The sequence below is a fragment of the Mya arenaria genome, chromosome 12 (assembly GCF_026914265.1).
Source record: "Mya arenaria isolate MELC-2E11 chromosome 12, ASM2691426v1".
Classification (NCBI taxonomy): Eukaryota; Metazoa; Mollusca; class Bivalvia; order Myida; family Myidae; genus Mya; species Mya arenaria.
Window position 1 is genome coordinate 19,727,589 of NC_069133.1, and position 19,270 is coordinate 19,746,858.

The 19,270-nt window shown below is 33.9% G+C and overlaps 1 protein-coding gene and 1 pseudogene across 2 annotated transcripts in view; one reads left to right on the forward strand and one right to left on the reverse strand.

Moving 5' to 3' along the window:
- Positions 1-5,108, forward strand: part of LOC128211438 (uncharacterized) — a 23,840-nt gene extending 18,732 nt beyond the window's left edge. For both annotated transcript variants that reach the window (XM_052916234.1, XM_052916233.1), the window contains 4 exons: positions 490-595; positions 1,788-2,492; positions 3,583-4,059; positions 4,588-5,108. In XM_052916234.1, coding sequence (XP_052772194.1) covers positions 490-595; positions 1,788-2,123 — 442 coding nt within the window. In that variant the 3' untranslated portion in view covers positions 2,124-2,492; positions 3,583-4,059; positions 4,588-5,108. The remainder of the gene's footprint in view (positions 1-489; positions 596-1,787; positions 2,493-3,582; positions 4,060-4,587) is intronic.
- Positions 2,300-18,067, reverse strand: LOC128210521 (uncharacterized; annotated as a pseudogene).
- Positions 18,068-19,270: the final 1,203 nt, after the last annotated feature.

The window sequence follows — 19,270 nt, forward strand, 5'->3', positions numbered from 1 at the left end:
AACTTTGACCTCTGAACTACTGACTTCATAATCAATAGTGGTTTTCGGATGACCTTTCCAAACGCAAAGGGTTTTACAACTGTACAAGTCATTTAAAAGTTATTGATCGGAAACCGCATCTCTTTTTGAGTTGACGATGATCTTTGCCCTTGACCATTGACCCCTGCCCCCGCCCCCTCCAAAAAGGGGTCATCCATTGAAAAAAGAGGATTTGATGGAAAACGAAAGTGTGACGAAGACGAAGCCGGAAAAAGTAATTTCCATATATCTGCTATGCTTCGCAGACGACAACACAAACGTATATTTTAGCATACTTGAAATAAATGAATGCAGATTTCGGTGCAAAAGGACTATGATTATATTTCTATCAATCATAGAAATCGATACTGTTCTCTATTAGCACTTATTTTTTCTGTCAAAATCACCTTGTATATATCTTTCTTTCCCTGGTTTGTTTTCTATTTTTAATTGTAATGTTATTTTTTTCAGGTTGGATCTTGGAACGAATGTTGACGATGATTATGACGTGATAGAAGAGATTCAAACAAAACAAACAGTCTGTGAAACTCCGAAGAAACCCCTTATAGACGCTGAAGTAGGTCCGATTTTTAAACAAAGTTCACAGTATAGAATGTTTCCTTTTAGTTGTTTTCAAATTTGTTTTGGCGCTGTGAATAACGTCATACAGTTAAGGAACATTTTATCCGGCGTCGTCTGGCGTCGTCTTCCGTATCGACTACATTTTCAAGTTCGCTCAATTACTTTTTATGACTTGGTGCCTAACAATCCTTGTTGACATTCCTATATTTTTCATATAGTATATATGCACTGTGCTGTTTGTGGAGTTTTGTGCCATTGTGCCATGTTCCCTGTTTGTGATTTTTTTGTTTTTGTGTTCTATGTCTTTTGCGTTTACCATTTGCCATTAAACGGGGGTTATGTTTAAACTTTTGGCTAATGAGCTTGTTTCTGTAGTTTTTCACATAAGTATTGGTGACCGTTCAAAATGTTTACAAACATTGAATATGGTCAGAAGATCATTTCGTTTTCTTTTGATGTCAGTAGATCCAAGGTCAAGTTACAATGTACTTGTATCCTTAACTAGAAAAAAACGTTCCAATCAATTACGTGTAAAGGATGATTTGTGGTAAAACGAATTAGATCATTTTTTATGAAGGACCTAAACTTGTTATAGTGTCCTGAAATTGTGTTTACATAGTGGACTCTTTCAGTGGATAGAATGAGCTTAATATCAAAGGTCAGGGTCGTTTTATTTATAAACGGTCCAATTCCAATATACTCCAGATATTTCATCCTACAAACTTTAAAGGGTCCTGCACAAACAGAATATGGTTATTTCTAGTAAATGATCCATTAATATCCAGAACTTTTATAATACTTTCTTCAAATTTGGTAGGAATAATAATTAATGACAAGTAATGTTTTGGTCGTCATGACCTTTGTTAAACAAATCGTGACGCACTTGCTCCTTATGGTCATCAAACTTAGTAAGAATTTAAATCATGTCGAATAGACTTAACGAGACGATAACCAAACGAGTTGATGGCCAGATAGGTCCAAGCGAACTTTGATTGAAAAAAATAGTTTTCGCTCAATATATATATATATATATATCTTCAGAACGAATTATCCTGAGGTCGTCAAACTTAGTAAGGATATTGAACTTTAACAGTTGAAATCATTTATAAATATCATTATGTCAAAGGTCAATGTCGTATTAGCAATTTGGCTGATATTCTTTCGATAATACATGTTTCCTTATACAGGAGGTGAGATTGACAGCGACGATCAATCAGGGCATTGTAAAGTATTTACAATCACACGAGGCCTTAGATGCTTGGTCAATTGATGTACAAAAGTGCTTTGGTATATCATTGCAGTCTTCAGACAATTGCATTAAAGTCCAAGGACGATGCAGAAATGTTTCAATGTTTGAAAATTATTTGCAAAACTTCTTTCCAAATGAACCAGATTATGCCAAGGGCCAAATGGAGCTCGCGTATTCGGGATTATCGTTCGACGACCGTCATTTTGCTGACGTTTCAAACGATGGTTCTTATTCGGAACTGATCGCAAAACTGATTTCAAGTCATCTGAAGTAGACTGTGGTGATTTTTTTATCACTATAAGTGTGGGAGACATTGTTAAAAGCAATGATGATTTCATCATATCGCCTTCGGACGCACTGATTTCAAACTCGAATGGTGTCGCCTGCGCTTTAGCAAAGGTTGGCGGAAATGATTATCAGAGAGAATGTAAAAATGCTGCGAAAACACAATTACAACCAGGAGAGTGCTGCGTTACGGGAGCAGGGAACCTTAAATGCAAGAAGGTTATCCACGCGTTCCTGCCATATAAAGAGAAATTCGGAACACAAGACTCTTTAGAGTTTGAAAACATCCTGTTAAGTTGCTTTGAAATATCCAATTCATTTGGAGCAGGTGCTATAGCAGTTCCGGCCTTGGGGACAGGTATTACTTTGTAATGTGTGTTACCTTTGGATATCAACTAATACCAGACATATCAAATTGAATATAAAATATAGCTATTTCATTTTACTATGAAATATTTGATAACGCTGTTATTTTAAATTTACTTGTGTGTATTTTGTTATCGTTTTGATAACGTTTATAACTCTATACTGGTTGACGTTACAAACCCAACCAAGATACGAATCCCAAACACCTGTATCAAAACGCGGTTTGAGAATTCGATGATCTAGATCAATACAGAGGCTTGCCTTTGTCACACTTGCGATTTTTCATCTTGTTTCGTTATCTGTTTCTAAAAAAAGTTATTTAATTTTCTAATACGCTTAAATATCAAAATGTAGCACACGGGGGAATGACGTGACGGCCGCATTCCCATCTTTGAGCCCTCGCAGTTATGTTTACATAGCTTCAAGATATTGATAAATAAAAATCAGGCTTTATATTTAAATCGCATGTTTTGAAAAACGGTGGAAACAATAGAAAACTACGCAGCTAAGTATTTTATTAATATAGCATACTTATTAATTATAATTTCATTAACATTTTTCAGGGAAATTTTTTGGCGGGTTATAACCGAGTGTTTAATGTTGAATTGTAATCAATTTGTCTTTAACTCAATTCAAACTTAAAGCACGCATCTTCTTCGACATCATTTTGTTAAAATGTATCATAACATTTTGAGATTGTTGTATCATCTTTGAAAAAAAATATTTTCAAGTGTTCGGTGCTATTGCCCTCAATATCATAAATTGAAGGGTAATTTACTGTCCATAAAATGAACGAGTTTCGACATAAATTTGATAAAATCGTGAGTATTTTTGTTGACAGATATTGTCAACCAAAAATAAAAATAAAAATAAACTTAATATAACAACAACGATCGAAGATAATTAAAATAACAAAACTCGACAAGTGTTAGGATTTCTGACCTTAGCCAGTATTACTTGTGTGACTCAAACGTTCTAAATTATCACAGTTGTATGACTTAGATGTCTAGAACATATTTTATTTCTTTGAAATATTTATTTTGAACGATTATCAATATGTTATCACATAGTTTATGTTACAGGTTTGCTTCATCGTCTCAGTTCCAAGCAAAGCGGTCAAATAATAGCAGAGGCAATTAAACGATTTAAACCGATTACGAGGAAGCTACAAAATGTACACATCGTTTTGAAAGACGATGCAATAGCAGATGAAATGAATAGGGTTTTTTGTGATATCCAATCAAGCAAACAATGGCCGATCTCCGACAAGGTGGCTCCGGTCAAAATCACGCAATATGTTAGCGTAAGTGTAGTTGTTGGAGTTACCACACATGGTCAGGTAGTCTTTACAAACAAATCGACATATCAACGACCTAAAGAAAATACCCAAGAACGCATGAGCCAGAAAATATTAGATCCATCTCCAAAATGGAATCCAGAAAAAGAAATTGATATCCGAGAGTTCAAGAAGAGAATAATGGATAAAACGAAGCTAATCATAGAGGCAGGTGTTGAACAAAGAAGTTCAATAATCAATCTGCCTTTGATTGGAGAAAGTGGTTAGTTTTCCTTGTCATTATAACTTTTAATTTCATAAGTCAATTAACTACAGTATCGATGCTGGACTATGTAAATGTGTCGATCAAGAAGAGCGTATGTAGTTCGTGTCAACAACAAAAGAAAAAATTGTATACGTAGAACTTAATGAAGATTGTTTGCTATGGGTTTATACCTTCAAGGACATGTCAAAATATTTCCCCTACCAATATGAACGGTGTTGTGGCAGTCGGCAGCTTGAAATGATTTCCTAATTCATGGATATTTTTATATAACTATGCTATTTTTCCATTGGTTTTTAAGAGATCACTAATGATGTTAAACATATAATGTAACAAGAAATGTGATATGGTTTACGTTATTTATAAATATGTTTGAGTCTTTACATAAAGAATCTATTAACGGGACAAGAGTATTTGTTAAGCTGCTGATATTATTGTAACGTTGGAAATGGGCAGATTTTCCAGATTTCAGTTAGAACGCTTTTTAAATCTGTATACAATTTCAGAAATAACCGTTTTGTTTTGCAGGCAATGAGGCCAAGTTTCCAACTCCATTACGTTTCTGTGCTTTGGCAATATCAGAAGGTTTGAAGAGAGTGTGCAGTAGGGTACCGAAACCGATGACCGTTCAAATAAATACTTCATCAAAACTACAAGCAAACATTATCTATGAAACCGTGAAATCGTTTAATTGGAACACACAGGCAGATGTTGGATGGACCTATTGGGGACAAATTGGATTGCCTACAATTGTCTAATCAGTTGAATGGACTCCGTTTCGTACAAATATTGTTTGAATATGAAACTGATATATTGTCAAAAATAATCAATTTATGTTATGCAATAACTTGTCGTTGAAAATATCAATGACCATTTTAATTCGGATCAACCATTAAACATTTATGGTTAGGTGTGAATGGACAAATAGTGACACTTAGGCAATGTTGATAATCAGAAAGTGCTTGGTGTTACTAATATTAACAGGTGTATGTTATATTTTGTAAATAACTGATCCTTTCTTTTTCATATGTAATCAGAATAAATAGTTAATGAAATTGAAGTTTTGTTAAGCTCGTCTGTCTCCGAAGCAAAAATCATCGATGTATTGCCATAGCCTTTATTTCGTCGTCGGTGTTATCTTGCCGACACTTTCAACTTGGCCATAACTGAATTAAAACGAAACACCACCAATATTGGGCCCACCGCTGAATAGAAATGAAACAGTTTTCTAAAGAGTTGATTGTATCAATAAGCAAAGTGCTTTTATGAATACAGAGTTCAAATTGGAAATCTTGGATTGCACTTTGACCCAGGCAATGTACATGTAATTGGTATAACCTTAACGATTGTTTTTCACAGGGATGCCAAACATGCAATTATAATTCCCAGGGTTTGGAGGTGATGCCTTTTTGGACCGCAAAACATAGTCAGAGACCATTTGCAACACCTTTTTTGTCGAGCCCACTTTATATGAGTACGACATAGTTGCCACAATGATTGTTCGCGTGTCGCGTGAAAGACCCTTGTCTTTAAGGTCAAACTGGTCAAAGATATTTTGGGTGTGTAATCTGTCTTAGAATTGTATCAAGATTACGATATTGGCAGGTTTGACATTTTGGCGTTTCGCCGACAAACACGTAGTAAAATAAATGGAGAAAAGCTTTGATGTAAAGGCGAACTTTGTGCGAACATCATACACTATACCAAAAAATAAGCCAGGTGAATCCTTACGTAAAACCATGGATTTATTGATAAGATTCATTCACACGATTGAACTAGGAGACCTTTTGTCCATTGCCTAAAGCATTAATATGCACAAGACATAAAAAAAAAACCAGCGACTCACGTAATTCGAGACATATTCCCAAAAAACTGTCAGAAAGTCATCATGATAGGATAATAAGGTTTTTCCTGAACAAGACAAACGTACTGTTTACTTAAACGTCAAAGGAGCTTTAATTCGTAGCGAATTACGAGATTACCTTACAATTGAACCAAAACATTATGACCATAAACACTCTCTACTACGTTTCCTTATTTTTGGATAAAAATATGCATACTTGTTTTGTCAGTACAAAACATAAACCTACTATTTTAACGCAATACGGGCACAGGTATGAAGTTATTGAGGTGAAAAACTTAAAAAATTGAACTTCATTGTGACATTATGCCAACACGCACTCAAAAGTTCTTTCTAGTATATATATATACGGTGTTGTTTGTGGAGTTTTGTGCTGTTCCATGTTTCTTGTTTGTGATTTTTTTTTTTTTTTTCTGTGTTCTATGTCTTTGGCGTTTACCTTGTGTCATTAAACGGGGTTTATGTTTAAACTTTTAGCTACTGAGCTTGTTTCTGTAGTTTTTTTTTACATTAATTTGATTGGAAAATAAATTCTCCAATAATTGTCTGTACGGGACATACGAGTACACCTTCAATTTTACCATAAAGGGGCATATCGTTGAGTTGCTAAGGCCATTACCACTACGATCAAGCTTGGTCGAGACATTATGTCACCAAAGACTTAGGCCTTTTATCAACACGCCGACTTCTCATGATGAACAATTCGGCCATGCAGTTTTATAATCCCCAAATGCACGCCTAAGTGACAGACTTAACAAGCCCAAATTTAATCCATTATGAAAAACAACCTTGGAGTGTGAAACAAGAGGGCCCTATATCGCTCACCTCAGTAAAACCTTGTGCTATAGACTTGTTGATAATTAAAGGGCAATAACAGGGATTTGGCTTCTCCGATGTATTATGCCCATTCACATTTTCACCAAATTTTGCGATGATTGGACAAATGCTTGAAAAGTTTTTGATAGGACAAGAGCAATTTTAGGTAATTTCTATGATTAAAGCGCAATAACTCTCGGGTAACTACAGCAATTTTGCTAAACATCATGACGTTCATACACCTTCTGACCAAATTTGGTCATGATTGGACAAAGGGTTTAAAAGTAATTGATCGGACTACATACTGGATGGTGCCTGTCTGCCCTTCCATACACCATAGGTGAAACTATTATATGTCAAGTTTTTTTAACACATGACAAATATGTATTTGTTTAAAAAGATACAAAGGGCAATAAATCTTACAATATTTAGGTTGAATTTATATAATTAGTCACAAAAAATCACAATTTACTGTGAAAAAGTGTGATGTTGGTACCTATAAAAAACCCAGATGACCCATATTCATAAAATTTATCAAAACAGCCTTTCTGACAAATTTCCAGGATATTTGGGCTGAAAATGTTACCCCTAGAGTGTTGACAAGATTTTCCATATTTGGGCTCTGTGACCTAGTGTTTGACCTTAGATGACCCATTATCGAACTTGAAATAGAAATCATCCAAACAACCTTTCTGACAAAATCTCTAGGATATATGGGCTTAACATGTTACATCTAGAGTGTTAACAAGGTGTTTCCATATTTGGGCTCTGTGACCTACTTTTTGACCCCAGATGACCCATATTCAAACTTGAGCTAGAAATTATCGAAACAACCTCTCTGACATATTTCAAGGATATTTGGGTTGAAAATGTTACCTCTAGAGTGTTTACAAGGTTTTTCCATATTTTGGCTCTGTGACCTAGTATTTGACCCCAGATGACCAATATTCGAACTTGAGCTAGAAATCAACCAAAAAACCTTTCTGACAAATTTCTAGGATATTTGGGCTGAAAATATAACCTCTAGAGTGCTAACAAGGTGTTTCCATATTTGGGCTCTGTGACCTACTTTTTGACCCCAGATGACCCATATTCAAACTTGAGCTAGAAATTATCGAAACAACCTCTCTGACATATTTCAAGGATATTTGGGTTGAAAATGTTACCTCTAGAGTGTTTACAAGGTTTTTCCATATTTTGGCTCTGTGACCTAGTATTTGACCCCAGATGACCAATATTCGAACTTGAGCTAGAAATCAACCAAACAACCTTTCTGACAAATTTCTAGGATATATGGGGTGAAAATATTACCTCTAGAGTGCTAACAAGGTGTTTCCATATTTGGGCTCTGTGACCTACTTTTTGACCCCAGATGACCAATATTCGAACTTGAGCTAGAAATTATCGAAACAACCTCTCTGACATATTTCAAGGATATTTGGGTTGAAAATGTTACCTCTAGAGTGTTAAAAAAGGTTTTCCATATTTGGTCTCTGTGACCTAGTTTTTGACCCCAGATTACCCATATTCCAACTTGAGCTAGAAATCATCAAAACAACCTTTTCGACAAATTTCCAGGATATTTGGGCTGAAAATGTTACATCTAGAGTGTTTACAAGGTTTTTCCTAGTGTTTGACCCCAGATGACCTTACCAAGTTTCGTGACAATTGAGGCAAAAATGTGGCCACTAGGGTGTTAACAAACTAAGTGTGGACGGACGACAGACGACGGAAGTTATTTATATTGTGTGTAGTGTAGGTAAGATCAATGTCAAGGTTATTTTGGAAACAAAAGAAGGAAAATGAGTCCTTGATTTATAACATAGCAAGCCTTTAGTATTTTCGATTAAGGGATACATAAATATTGTGGTGACGTCCTATAATTGTTTTACTGCTTTTGAAGAGAAAACACATGTTATACATATTTATCACATTTGTGTTGCACACAATGATAATGCTTGGTAGAGTGCGCTAAGTATCAATCTGTGCAACTTGTTTCACACTTTCATTTAACATTAATATCTTATCCTCTATTTAGCATTGTCATAATATGGACCCGAAACAACAAGATGAATTACTGGCACAAATTGCAATTGGTTCGAGTTCTTGGATCAAATTCAGTTATTGTTGCTAAAAGTACATGAAATGTATTAAGGTTAATAAATCCAGTAAGAATTGACATGTCTACACTGCTAAATGTAAAAAGCCCGGACACAAGCCTGTGTACTATAACCTTTAAATGTCAGATGTGACCTTGACCTTTAAGGTATGGAGCCGAGTCATGGTCACTGCTCATCGTCTCAATAAGGACAACATTTGTACTAAGTAATATGGTAATCCATCAATGTAAAAGTAAGTTATAGCGCGGACATGAGCATGTGTACTCTGACCTTTAAATGTCAGATGTGACCTTGACCTTTAAGGTATGGAGCCGGGTCATGGTCACTGCTCATCGTCTCAATGAGGACAATATTTGTACCAAGTAATATGGAAATCCATCAATGCATGAGTAAGTTAAAGCGCGGACACGAGCATGTGTACTCTGACCTTTAAATGTCTCGTGTGACTTTGACCTTTCAGGTATGGACCCGGGTCAAGGTCACTGCATATTGTCTCAATGAGGACAACATCTGTACCAAGTAATATAGTAATCCACCAATGCATAAAAAAGTTATAGCCCGGACACGAAATGTTGCAGCTAGACGGACGGACAGACAGACGGACGAAGTGCATTCCTATTATCCCCTCCCCACTCCGTTAGTATTTCATAAGCGACAAGAAGAGTAAAAGGAAGCATGCTAAACATAATTTATTAACCCGGCGTTGTTTTCATTTATAGTATAGGTATAGGTAATAAATACTTGCGGGCTCACACGCCCGAGATTACACAAACACTTGAGAATGTACAAAAAAAACTCGAGAACATTCAAAGAGCACATAGATATTCGGTAACAATGAAACACACGAAAGCATACAAGATTCAAGAACTTGAACACAAAGTGTTCCTCATTACATGCCGGATATAATAAATTCAATTAAACATATATACAACGATAACATGATAGGTCTGAAATCTCAGACATGAAAAAAGAACTGATAATCAATATTTTAACATAAAACTTTACACTTGATACTTTTACAAGTCAAGTCAAGTCAAGAGTTAATTTTGTAAATAAAGGCCTCCGGCCCAAAATACATTTCAAAATAGTATACATCATATGTAATGCTTTAAGTTGTGTCATAGTACAATTATACATGAGATGAAAAAGTGAACAAAAAGTGTAACTATTCTTATTCCTTGATACAATTCATAAGATGAAATATGTACACTGCTAATTTTCTTATTGTGTTGAAGTCATTTGTGGTTAGTAGGGCATAAAAACTATTCAGATCATCACCAGATTCATACCAATTTAACAAATATTGGTTCCTTATATATGTATATTTTTACAACGAAAAAAGGCATGGTATTCACAATCAATTTCAGATATATTATAGTTCAGTAGACAGAAATTGCATAATCGATCCTGCAGTGCAATGCTCAATTGCCTTCCAAGTTCAATATGCAAATCATGATTAGAACATCTAAATTTAGCATATGTAATTTTATGTTTTATTGGCATCTCTATCAACAAATATCGTTCGATGTTTAGTAAACTCTTAAAGTGACTGTAGTGGTAACATCGGCTGGCATTACTCACATGATCGTGCCAAGTTTGAGTAAAACAGTCAATTATACTGTCTCTAAACATTTTAACAAATAAATTACAATCACCAATATCTTGTGATATCAAAGCATATCCAAAGCCATAAGAAAAATGAAGACTTTTTACTTTGGTAGCCCAACAGATCCTTCCCGCATCATCTAGGGACTTTAACATTCGGTAACATTGCCTTGTATACCTTCCAGATGGCATAAATAATAATTTACACCAATACCTTATACAATTCGTAAAATATGTTATACCTAATAGTAATCTTCCACAGTCTCCAAAAACCATACAAGTATTCGTAGTTTTTCTTACATATGTCTCATTTATTGTAAACGGGTCATTAAGCGAGCTCGCCGTTTCATCGGCATATGCATGATTATTTCTAATATAAGGATCAACAACATGAGAGTCTTCAACAAATAAAAGACCACGAAAATACTGGAACCATTCCTCACTAGAAATACTAGAGTCTATAGCTTTAATGGGCTTACTCTTCTTTAGAACTTTCCAAAACGAACTGGGATTATCACTACTATTTACTAACGCCAATCTATTCGAACGTTGATACTCGTAACGTTTTCCGTCACAACAATTCTTAAAATAATTTCGCCTGTCTTTATAAAACCTGAGATCTGATCCTAAGTTAGTAACTTTGAATTTACGTAGAGCAGCATATTTTATTGATTTTAATCGATCACACTCATCGTCCCACCATGCGGGCTGAGAAGAAACATATCGAAACTTCTGCAACATGCAGCTGCCCGCTTCCTGATATAAGGAAGTAATAGAATCTACAGCAGAGTTTACATTCGTACCAATGGATCCAATCAGTGATTCATACTGAGTCTCTAACAAGTCTCTAAATTTTAATAAAAAATCATCCTTTACAGAACTGCACCAACGGAATTTCTTAATTGAACCCTGCAAATTTACATCAGTGTTCTGTTCATTATCATGTAAAATCATTGGAAACTCAAAAACACATGTAATAGGAAAATGGTCTGAATCATCTCTATCTAAGACCTTAAAATCTTTGATATACTGAAATAACGTGGAAGACGCGACCATATAATCAAGAACACTAGAACCATCATTTGAAAAACATGTAAAATCGCCATCTTTATCACCAGGAAAGCGGCCGTTCAAAAATGAATATCAAAGATGCAACAAAGATTAATGAGAGATTTCCCATAGTTAATTATTACCTCGTAAAATATCCTTATTATTACGATGATTATCAAATGTACTACCATCATAATCAGTATTACCAAAAATATAATACAGATTGTCGAGCGGTATATAATCCAAAAAGTCTTTACATCTACTGTTCATGTCACCTGACAAATATAACATTGCATTAGGATAATCATATATTATGTTTTCTAAGTGATTATACATATCATTTATACCATTTATCTCAGGTCTATCATTGTAATAACAAGATCCCTCAGGAGATATATACGTAAAATACATTATTATATCTTTGCAATTATAAATGGATGAAGACTTAAAGAATAAAACAATACAATTTTCAAAATGGTTATAAATTTGCTGTATCGATATCAATTTGTGTAAACTACTTTTTATAAAGACACTATTTCCACCACTATTACGCCTAGCAGTTTTTTTTCATAGTTCTTACAAAGTCATAATGAACATATAATTTAATAAAGTCATTAAATTCTCCCTTAACCATACTCCATGTTTCACAGATATGTATAATGTCAAAGGTACTTAAGTACTTGATGACCTCTGCATTGTCATAATATTTATTTAATCCGCAAATGTTCCACGATATAATCTTCAATTTATTGTCTCTATTTTGTAAGCCTCGGCCTAATACCTATGCATTAGAAGATTCGGAAAGTTCGTCATCATCGGTAGTCCTCGATTGGTTGGTATCCGTCATGTGACTGACCGTTGTCAACGCTACCGTTACCGCGCTGACTTCCGACCAATCGATGTCCATCACTGGTGCGGTAGTTTCCATGCCCACGTGATGCGTCTGCACGTGACCTCGTTCGCTTGCCGATATAAACAATCTGCTCAGTTTTTCGTCATATTTGTAAATACTATCATTCACAAATAGTTTATCAAATCGCACAGAAGCATAATGACCATTGTTGCGTTTACGAATCATACGCTCACCCAGTATTTTGCATTACACTAACATTTCACTTACACAGTGAGGATGGACTAACAACTTATTAGTAAATATTTATATAATCATTTTCATGATGAAAGCTAGATTTTTAAATATATATTATGGTATGCAAAAAAAGCTAGAATGTAGACGACGTTCAAATGCCTTAGAAATAAATTTGCACAAATTAAGCTGTTCGGAATAATTCGTATCTTGCATAAGATTAATGAATTTAATCATACTAGGCCTAACGATATATTATTTTTCCTCATATACATTCTACCTAAATCATCATGTACATCACAAACACAAACAAAATGAAACTCATCTCCAATGTCACCATTATCACATGTGGTGCAATAACGTTCATGATGATCAATTCTGTTATTTCCATAACGCCCAGTTTCGTAATTGGTGATACGAAAGCCTCAATTTAGTATGAGGAATTCGATACTTTGAAGAAAATTTATCCAGATACATAGAACGTTCGAAAGAAGTTTTAAAATGTTTGTAAGTACACAAGACTGGGCTGTTATGTATAGAATCATACCATTATTGTTTAAATTGGTCAACAAGGCGTTCTTTAAAAACTAAATAAAACGTGTTCACATCGACACAGCTAGGGTTTATCCAAACATTTGAAAAACCAGTTGTGTTAAGCAACACATTTACATTACTAGCCCAATTTGTTTTCCCTTTCGCACAATCTGATAAAAGGTTATTATACAATGTACTAACGCTAATATCTTGTTACATACAATGGATATCTTCCTAGTTTACCATCAATTGACACTGTCGATGTAGACTGTTTAACATGTAATAATAATTTACATAACTTCAGATAAACCCTTTCAATTTCCTTATTTTTTCCAAATCCCCAAATTTCACAACAGTTATTAAGAACTGATGAGACAAATGCATCAAACAGTTGGCATACTGTACTTGGTTTTAAAGGCTTATTTATAACATTTGAAAGAAGGACATTAAGAACCTTGAAACCTTTACCAGCAAGTATCGATTGATTCAATATAAAACTTCCAGTATAATTAAACACCGTTCCAAGATAATTGAAATTATCAACAACTTCTAAGTTACAGCCATTGTATGTCCATTTTTCAACAATTTTGACAAGACCTCGTTTTCTAAACAAACTATTTTACTTTTATCTGGATTAACTTCTAATCCCCAACATTTACAATATGAATTCAACAAATTTGATCTTTTTTGCAAATCTTCTGGGGACTGCCCCATCATAACCATATCATCTGCAAATAACATAAGTATGAAATATATTTCTTCTAAAAGTAATACCTGAGTCAATACTATCAAATAAATACAACTCCAGATCTTCTAAAAATATCGGAGATATAATTTCACCTTGCTTTAAGCCTATATAACATTCAAAGAAATCAGAAAATGAGCTACACTTCCTAACACGCGCTTTTACCTTAAGAGTACATATCGCGTATAATTTTCAACGTTTTTCCACGAACACCTACATTATATAACTTAACCCAAAGACCATTTCTATAAATACTATCAAAGGCTTTCTTAAAATCTATAAATGCACAGGCTAAGCGTTTATTTTCATTCAAAAATTTACTTATAGTAGCATTCAGCACAAAAATTGCATCAACTGTTGAGCGACCTTTTCTAAAACCAAATTGGACATCACTTATAATATCATTACTTTCAGCCCAATCTGTAATACGTTAATTAAGTATTCCTGTATTTTTTAGAGAAACAACAGACAAGCGTAATACCTCTATAATTATTTACATCAAGGGGGTCATTTTTCTTAAACTAAGTAACTATAATACCTTCCATCCATTGGTCGGGAAAACATATAAAGAATACCGTTAAAAATGTCTTCCAAATGAGACGATAAAACGTGAATAGTTGCAATGAAGTATTCATTTAACAATTTGTCACCGGCGAAAGCTTTATTTTTCTTTAATACTTTTGTAAAATTTTCAATTTCCTGCACAGTGATTGGAGTATGAAGCTCTTCAAATATACAATCATTACTATCAAAATCATCTCTCTGCATTTACATTTGATAAAGTTGGCATATCGTCGTTCAAAGTTGAAAAATAGCGAAATAATTCATCAGTGCTAATATCATTACTATTAGATTTCCTTTTACTGAAATGCCTCCAAAAATCTGTTGGTTTACAGTGCCTTAGCTTTTCAATTGCCTTTAACTTATTAATTTCACAACGTCTTTTCCCTTTTTAACAAGGCATTTATAAAGCTTTTTATTTTCTCAAAATGATCACCTATTAATTTCATTTTTACAACTAGTATATTTATTAAGTGCATTGATATACAAACATTTAGCATTAAAGCATTCTTCATCAAAACGGTTAGCCTTTTTACATACGCCTTGATCAACAAAGGGTTTATCGGTTACCATGGTAGTCTTTGAAAACAAAGGCTCTGCTACAGAATAAATGACATCTGTAAATGTTTTTATACAATCATTAACTGCAACACAACTATCAAACGTAACATCATTCACAATAGAGTTGAAAACGGGCAATTTTGCAACAATATTGCGTCGAAGTGTCAAAAAGTTGATCATTCCATCGAATACTAGATTTGACATATTCGTGAGAATTATATAATAGATCATGACCAATAGGTATGCTAAAATAAATCGAGGCATGATCTGACCACTCGTTAAATACACTTATGGTAAAATTCTGTGCATACATATAACCGTTTTTTCTCCTGAATTTTTCTGCTTCCTTGACCGTTGTCAAAATAAATATGGATAATATCAGTCATAACCGACTTTTAACCCAGGTATAAAGTTCCAGGACTGGTAGTATCTTTCCTTTTTGGAGCAGAAATCGTTTAAATGAATCGTTTTTCCCCCGAAGGTCACCGCAACCTTTACTTTTGACATACTGATCTGAAAATAAATAGTGACCAAAGTCGTGACCAACTGGCATACCGAATATGAAGTTCCAAAGTCAAAGCGTTCATAGTTATTGATCAGAAACTACCAACGAATCGTTTTTTCACATGAAGGTCATTTCGGTCTTAGCCTGTAACATACTGATCTTGAAACTAATAGGGATCATTTAACGCCAACAACTCTGAAGTAACAAGAGTTCAGTGCAAACTTATCACCAGGTGCGCAACATCTAATAACTTCGGATATATACACAAAATGCACTAATATATTTTATATTCATATTAAGACCAATTTATCTGTGGAACACAGCTTCGCATACTGATAAACATTATTATAGACCTTTCATGCGAGTAGCTCTATTACCTTTTGGGGTTACATACGACACATAAACCACATATATTTACAATAATTGTGTAATGTCATGCAAATAACAAAATGTATTAGATCAGTTGACGGGAAGACATAATTAGTAGGCAAATCTCATTTTCATTTAATTGTTCCTGTTGTGTATATCATCTCAGCATTTTATTTACTTCCAACCGAATTTAAAGGCGGATATATCATATGTTTCTATTTTTTCTTGAAACTACATTTCTGCAAAGCATGTAGCGCGGGAAATTACATTGTTTTGTGGTGTTCGTCTCATCAGCACCGCAGGTGAAACAGTTAGGTCTTCTTTGATATTTTAGGCCGGAAAAAATGTGACACTTGTCATCATATAATAAAAAGTTTGCAACATATTTTCTGAACTCGTTGAATAAAATGATTTAATACAAACGCAACACAATTCGAAACGCAATACGTTCGTCCGTATTAAACCTACTGCAGTTCGGCCGTATTCCACTCTGCTTATTTGACATAGAGCAAAGAGCAAATACTATTAAGTTGTGATGACGTCAAAAAACAAAATTGATTCATTAAAAAGTAATTTATTAATATAATAACGTATTTAGAACATAATTAAAACCAGTCATGTATATATATTATAAAGGGTTATTAGTCCAGCGTTTTTTATCGAAAGTTCGTTTCCGACTCTGGATTTTGTTAAATTTTTACCAGCAGATCCAACGGAATATAATTTAAGCTCTCGGATCAAAACGCCTTCTAAGCCCTATTGTATTATATATTCGGCACAAAAGCCTTGCGACAGAGTATATAATTGAAAAATGTGTATATTTTGAAGTTCGATTTTTGGTTTTATATCATTGTTTAATGAGATTTTTTTGCCAGTTAATCTACGTCCAATTTCAAGGGATTGATTGAAGATGAAGATTGATTGAAGATAGGGGTAAGACAGGAAGTCACCTGCTTGCAATCATGCGAGGGATGAAAGCAATAAAATGGTTCTAAATGACATCAAATAAAAGAGCAGAAAGAACCTTTCCGCGTTCCATCCCTCGAATGCATCGTCATTGAACAAACACTGCTTAAATTATACGCACGTTGCGCAAACGACTGACGCCAAATGTTAAATCTGACGTCTCCTGGTAATATTAAGATGACCATATACATGCCAACTGAAATGTAATCTCCAAATATTTAAACCTCGCATCCATGATCAAATCTTGAAATTTCGCAATGCTGCTTTTATATGTAAACTTCCGCCAGACTCTTAACAGTATCAAATGACGCTGTTAGTGATTTTTCTATATCATTTTACCTATATATTAGGGCAGGCAAGAGTGTATATCTTCCACAACTTTACAACACTTGTGACTAATTAATGATTGTTTTGAAATATCGATATTTAAATGCCTTGTCGCATGACTTTTTTGCCGAGTATATTACGACTCGTGTACAACAACTTAATGTTAAGCAATGTTATTTAAAATAATGAAATCATTTTAAACTCTATATCTACAACATATTTCTTAAACAGTGACACAAATGTATTTATGACTTAAAATAAGTGAACATGTGAAATTAATCTTATAAAATAAACATATCATTGTAAAAATCATCATTCTGGTAGTTTTAACGTTTACAATGTATTGTAATATTCAATAAATCAAATTCTTCTGAATAAATCACACGACGTATTTGAATCAACTTCAACAACAACAAAAACAACAACAAATACCTACAAGCATCACAGGTCGCCTATACCATTTATTCGACAAATAGATGTGATACTGTCGTCTAATTGTTCAAATGGTTTTCAAATGATCATAAAATTAATATTAATAAAACATTTAAACACATATATTATAAGGAAAACACGGACATGATGAATAATTCTTCAAATACAACATGCAATCATGTAATATGTTTCTACCTCCAAAATAAAATCACTATTTCTCATGTTTATACTTATTGTTAAGCATGTTTTGTTTCATGGCGGTTAGTTAAGACTTTACGTATTTAAAAAGTATTGTAAGAAATAAGATTAACTTTTGTTAAGTAGATTGCATTGACCCGATATTGCGCAAGATTGTGGTCTTGTTTTTTTTGGTGGGGGAATCAGAATACACTGAGAAAACCCACTTGTTCGGCTGGGTGACTACAAACCAAAAACACATAGCCCGGGCCGGGAATCCAAACCGGGACGTCATGGTGAGAAGCGAGTGTGCTGACCGCCAAGTGCTGTTATTTTATCAAAAAATAACAGAGACTGACATTAAATATATATGACTGAAACATGAGCTTGACACATATATAAAGATGCAACGTCCAATTTTACAAATTAACTTAAAAATCCACAAACTCAAATTCGACTTCGGATATCAAAGAAAGAAACCGTATCAGGTGCTTCTTTGTCGGACTAAAAATGAAAGCGCAAAAATATATTCGGAATAATATGGCCTTGAAAGAACGAAATGCTCATGTTCAAATCAAACATGATTCATAAAACACTTCGAAAAGCACATAACCTTCACCAAAATCTGTGAACATGCATAAGCAATATTAAACATAATAATGTTTCAATAGCATACACTTTGGTTGAAGATAAAAAAACAACAACACAATAACACTGTTTACAAACATACATAGTCATAGCAATATAAATTTAAAGTGTAAGATAAATAAAAATCCATCCTAAATAAAATAGCAAACATTAAATACAGAAGTTGTGTGTCAACACAATTATTTATAGAATGAACAGATTATTGTGAATTTCATTATCCCAATTATTTACAAACTATTTGACTATCGGAAAGCATGAAGGTAAAATACATACAAGAACACCGCCTGCAGGTGGTGAACGCTCGTCTGATTTTATCCTTTTACATACATTTGATAGTGACCAGATTTTTCAAAGTTTTAATGTAATAGCTTTGATTAGTTTGAATGTAAGTGACCCACACACAAAACTTAATTTATCAGACTAGCTAAAAATTACAAAGTCCAAAATTACTAAATTATCCCCCACCTCCCCCTACCCTTCCAACTGTGTGACTCAAAAACCCATTTGAAATATTGAAGTGCATTGGCCATTTATTGTGTGTGAAAAAACCCACAAAACTGATCCAACAAAAATGAAGAAGATATGTCTTATTCTCAAAATCAACCAAAATCTATCAAAATGCAGGTTTTTAACACAAAAAAACCCCAGGTGAAATCAGTATCTATAGGTTACCATGGGAAGAAAGTTATTAGATGAAAAAAATCCCAAGTTTCAAAATTTGATAGTTTCCATGTAGTGACCTAAACGCAAAACCAACGCCGACGCCGACAATCAAGTGACAACAATAGCTCCTCATTTTTTCCCCAAAATCAGACGAGCTAAAAAATGATTATACACCTGGTTTAGGTGA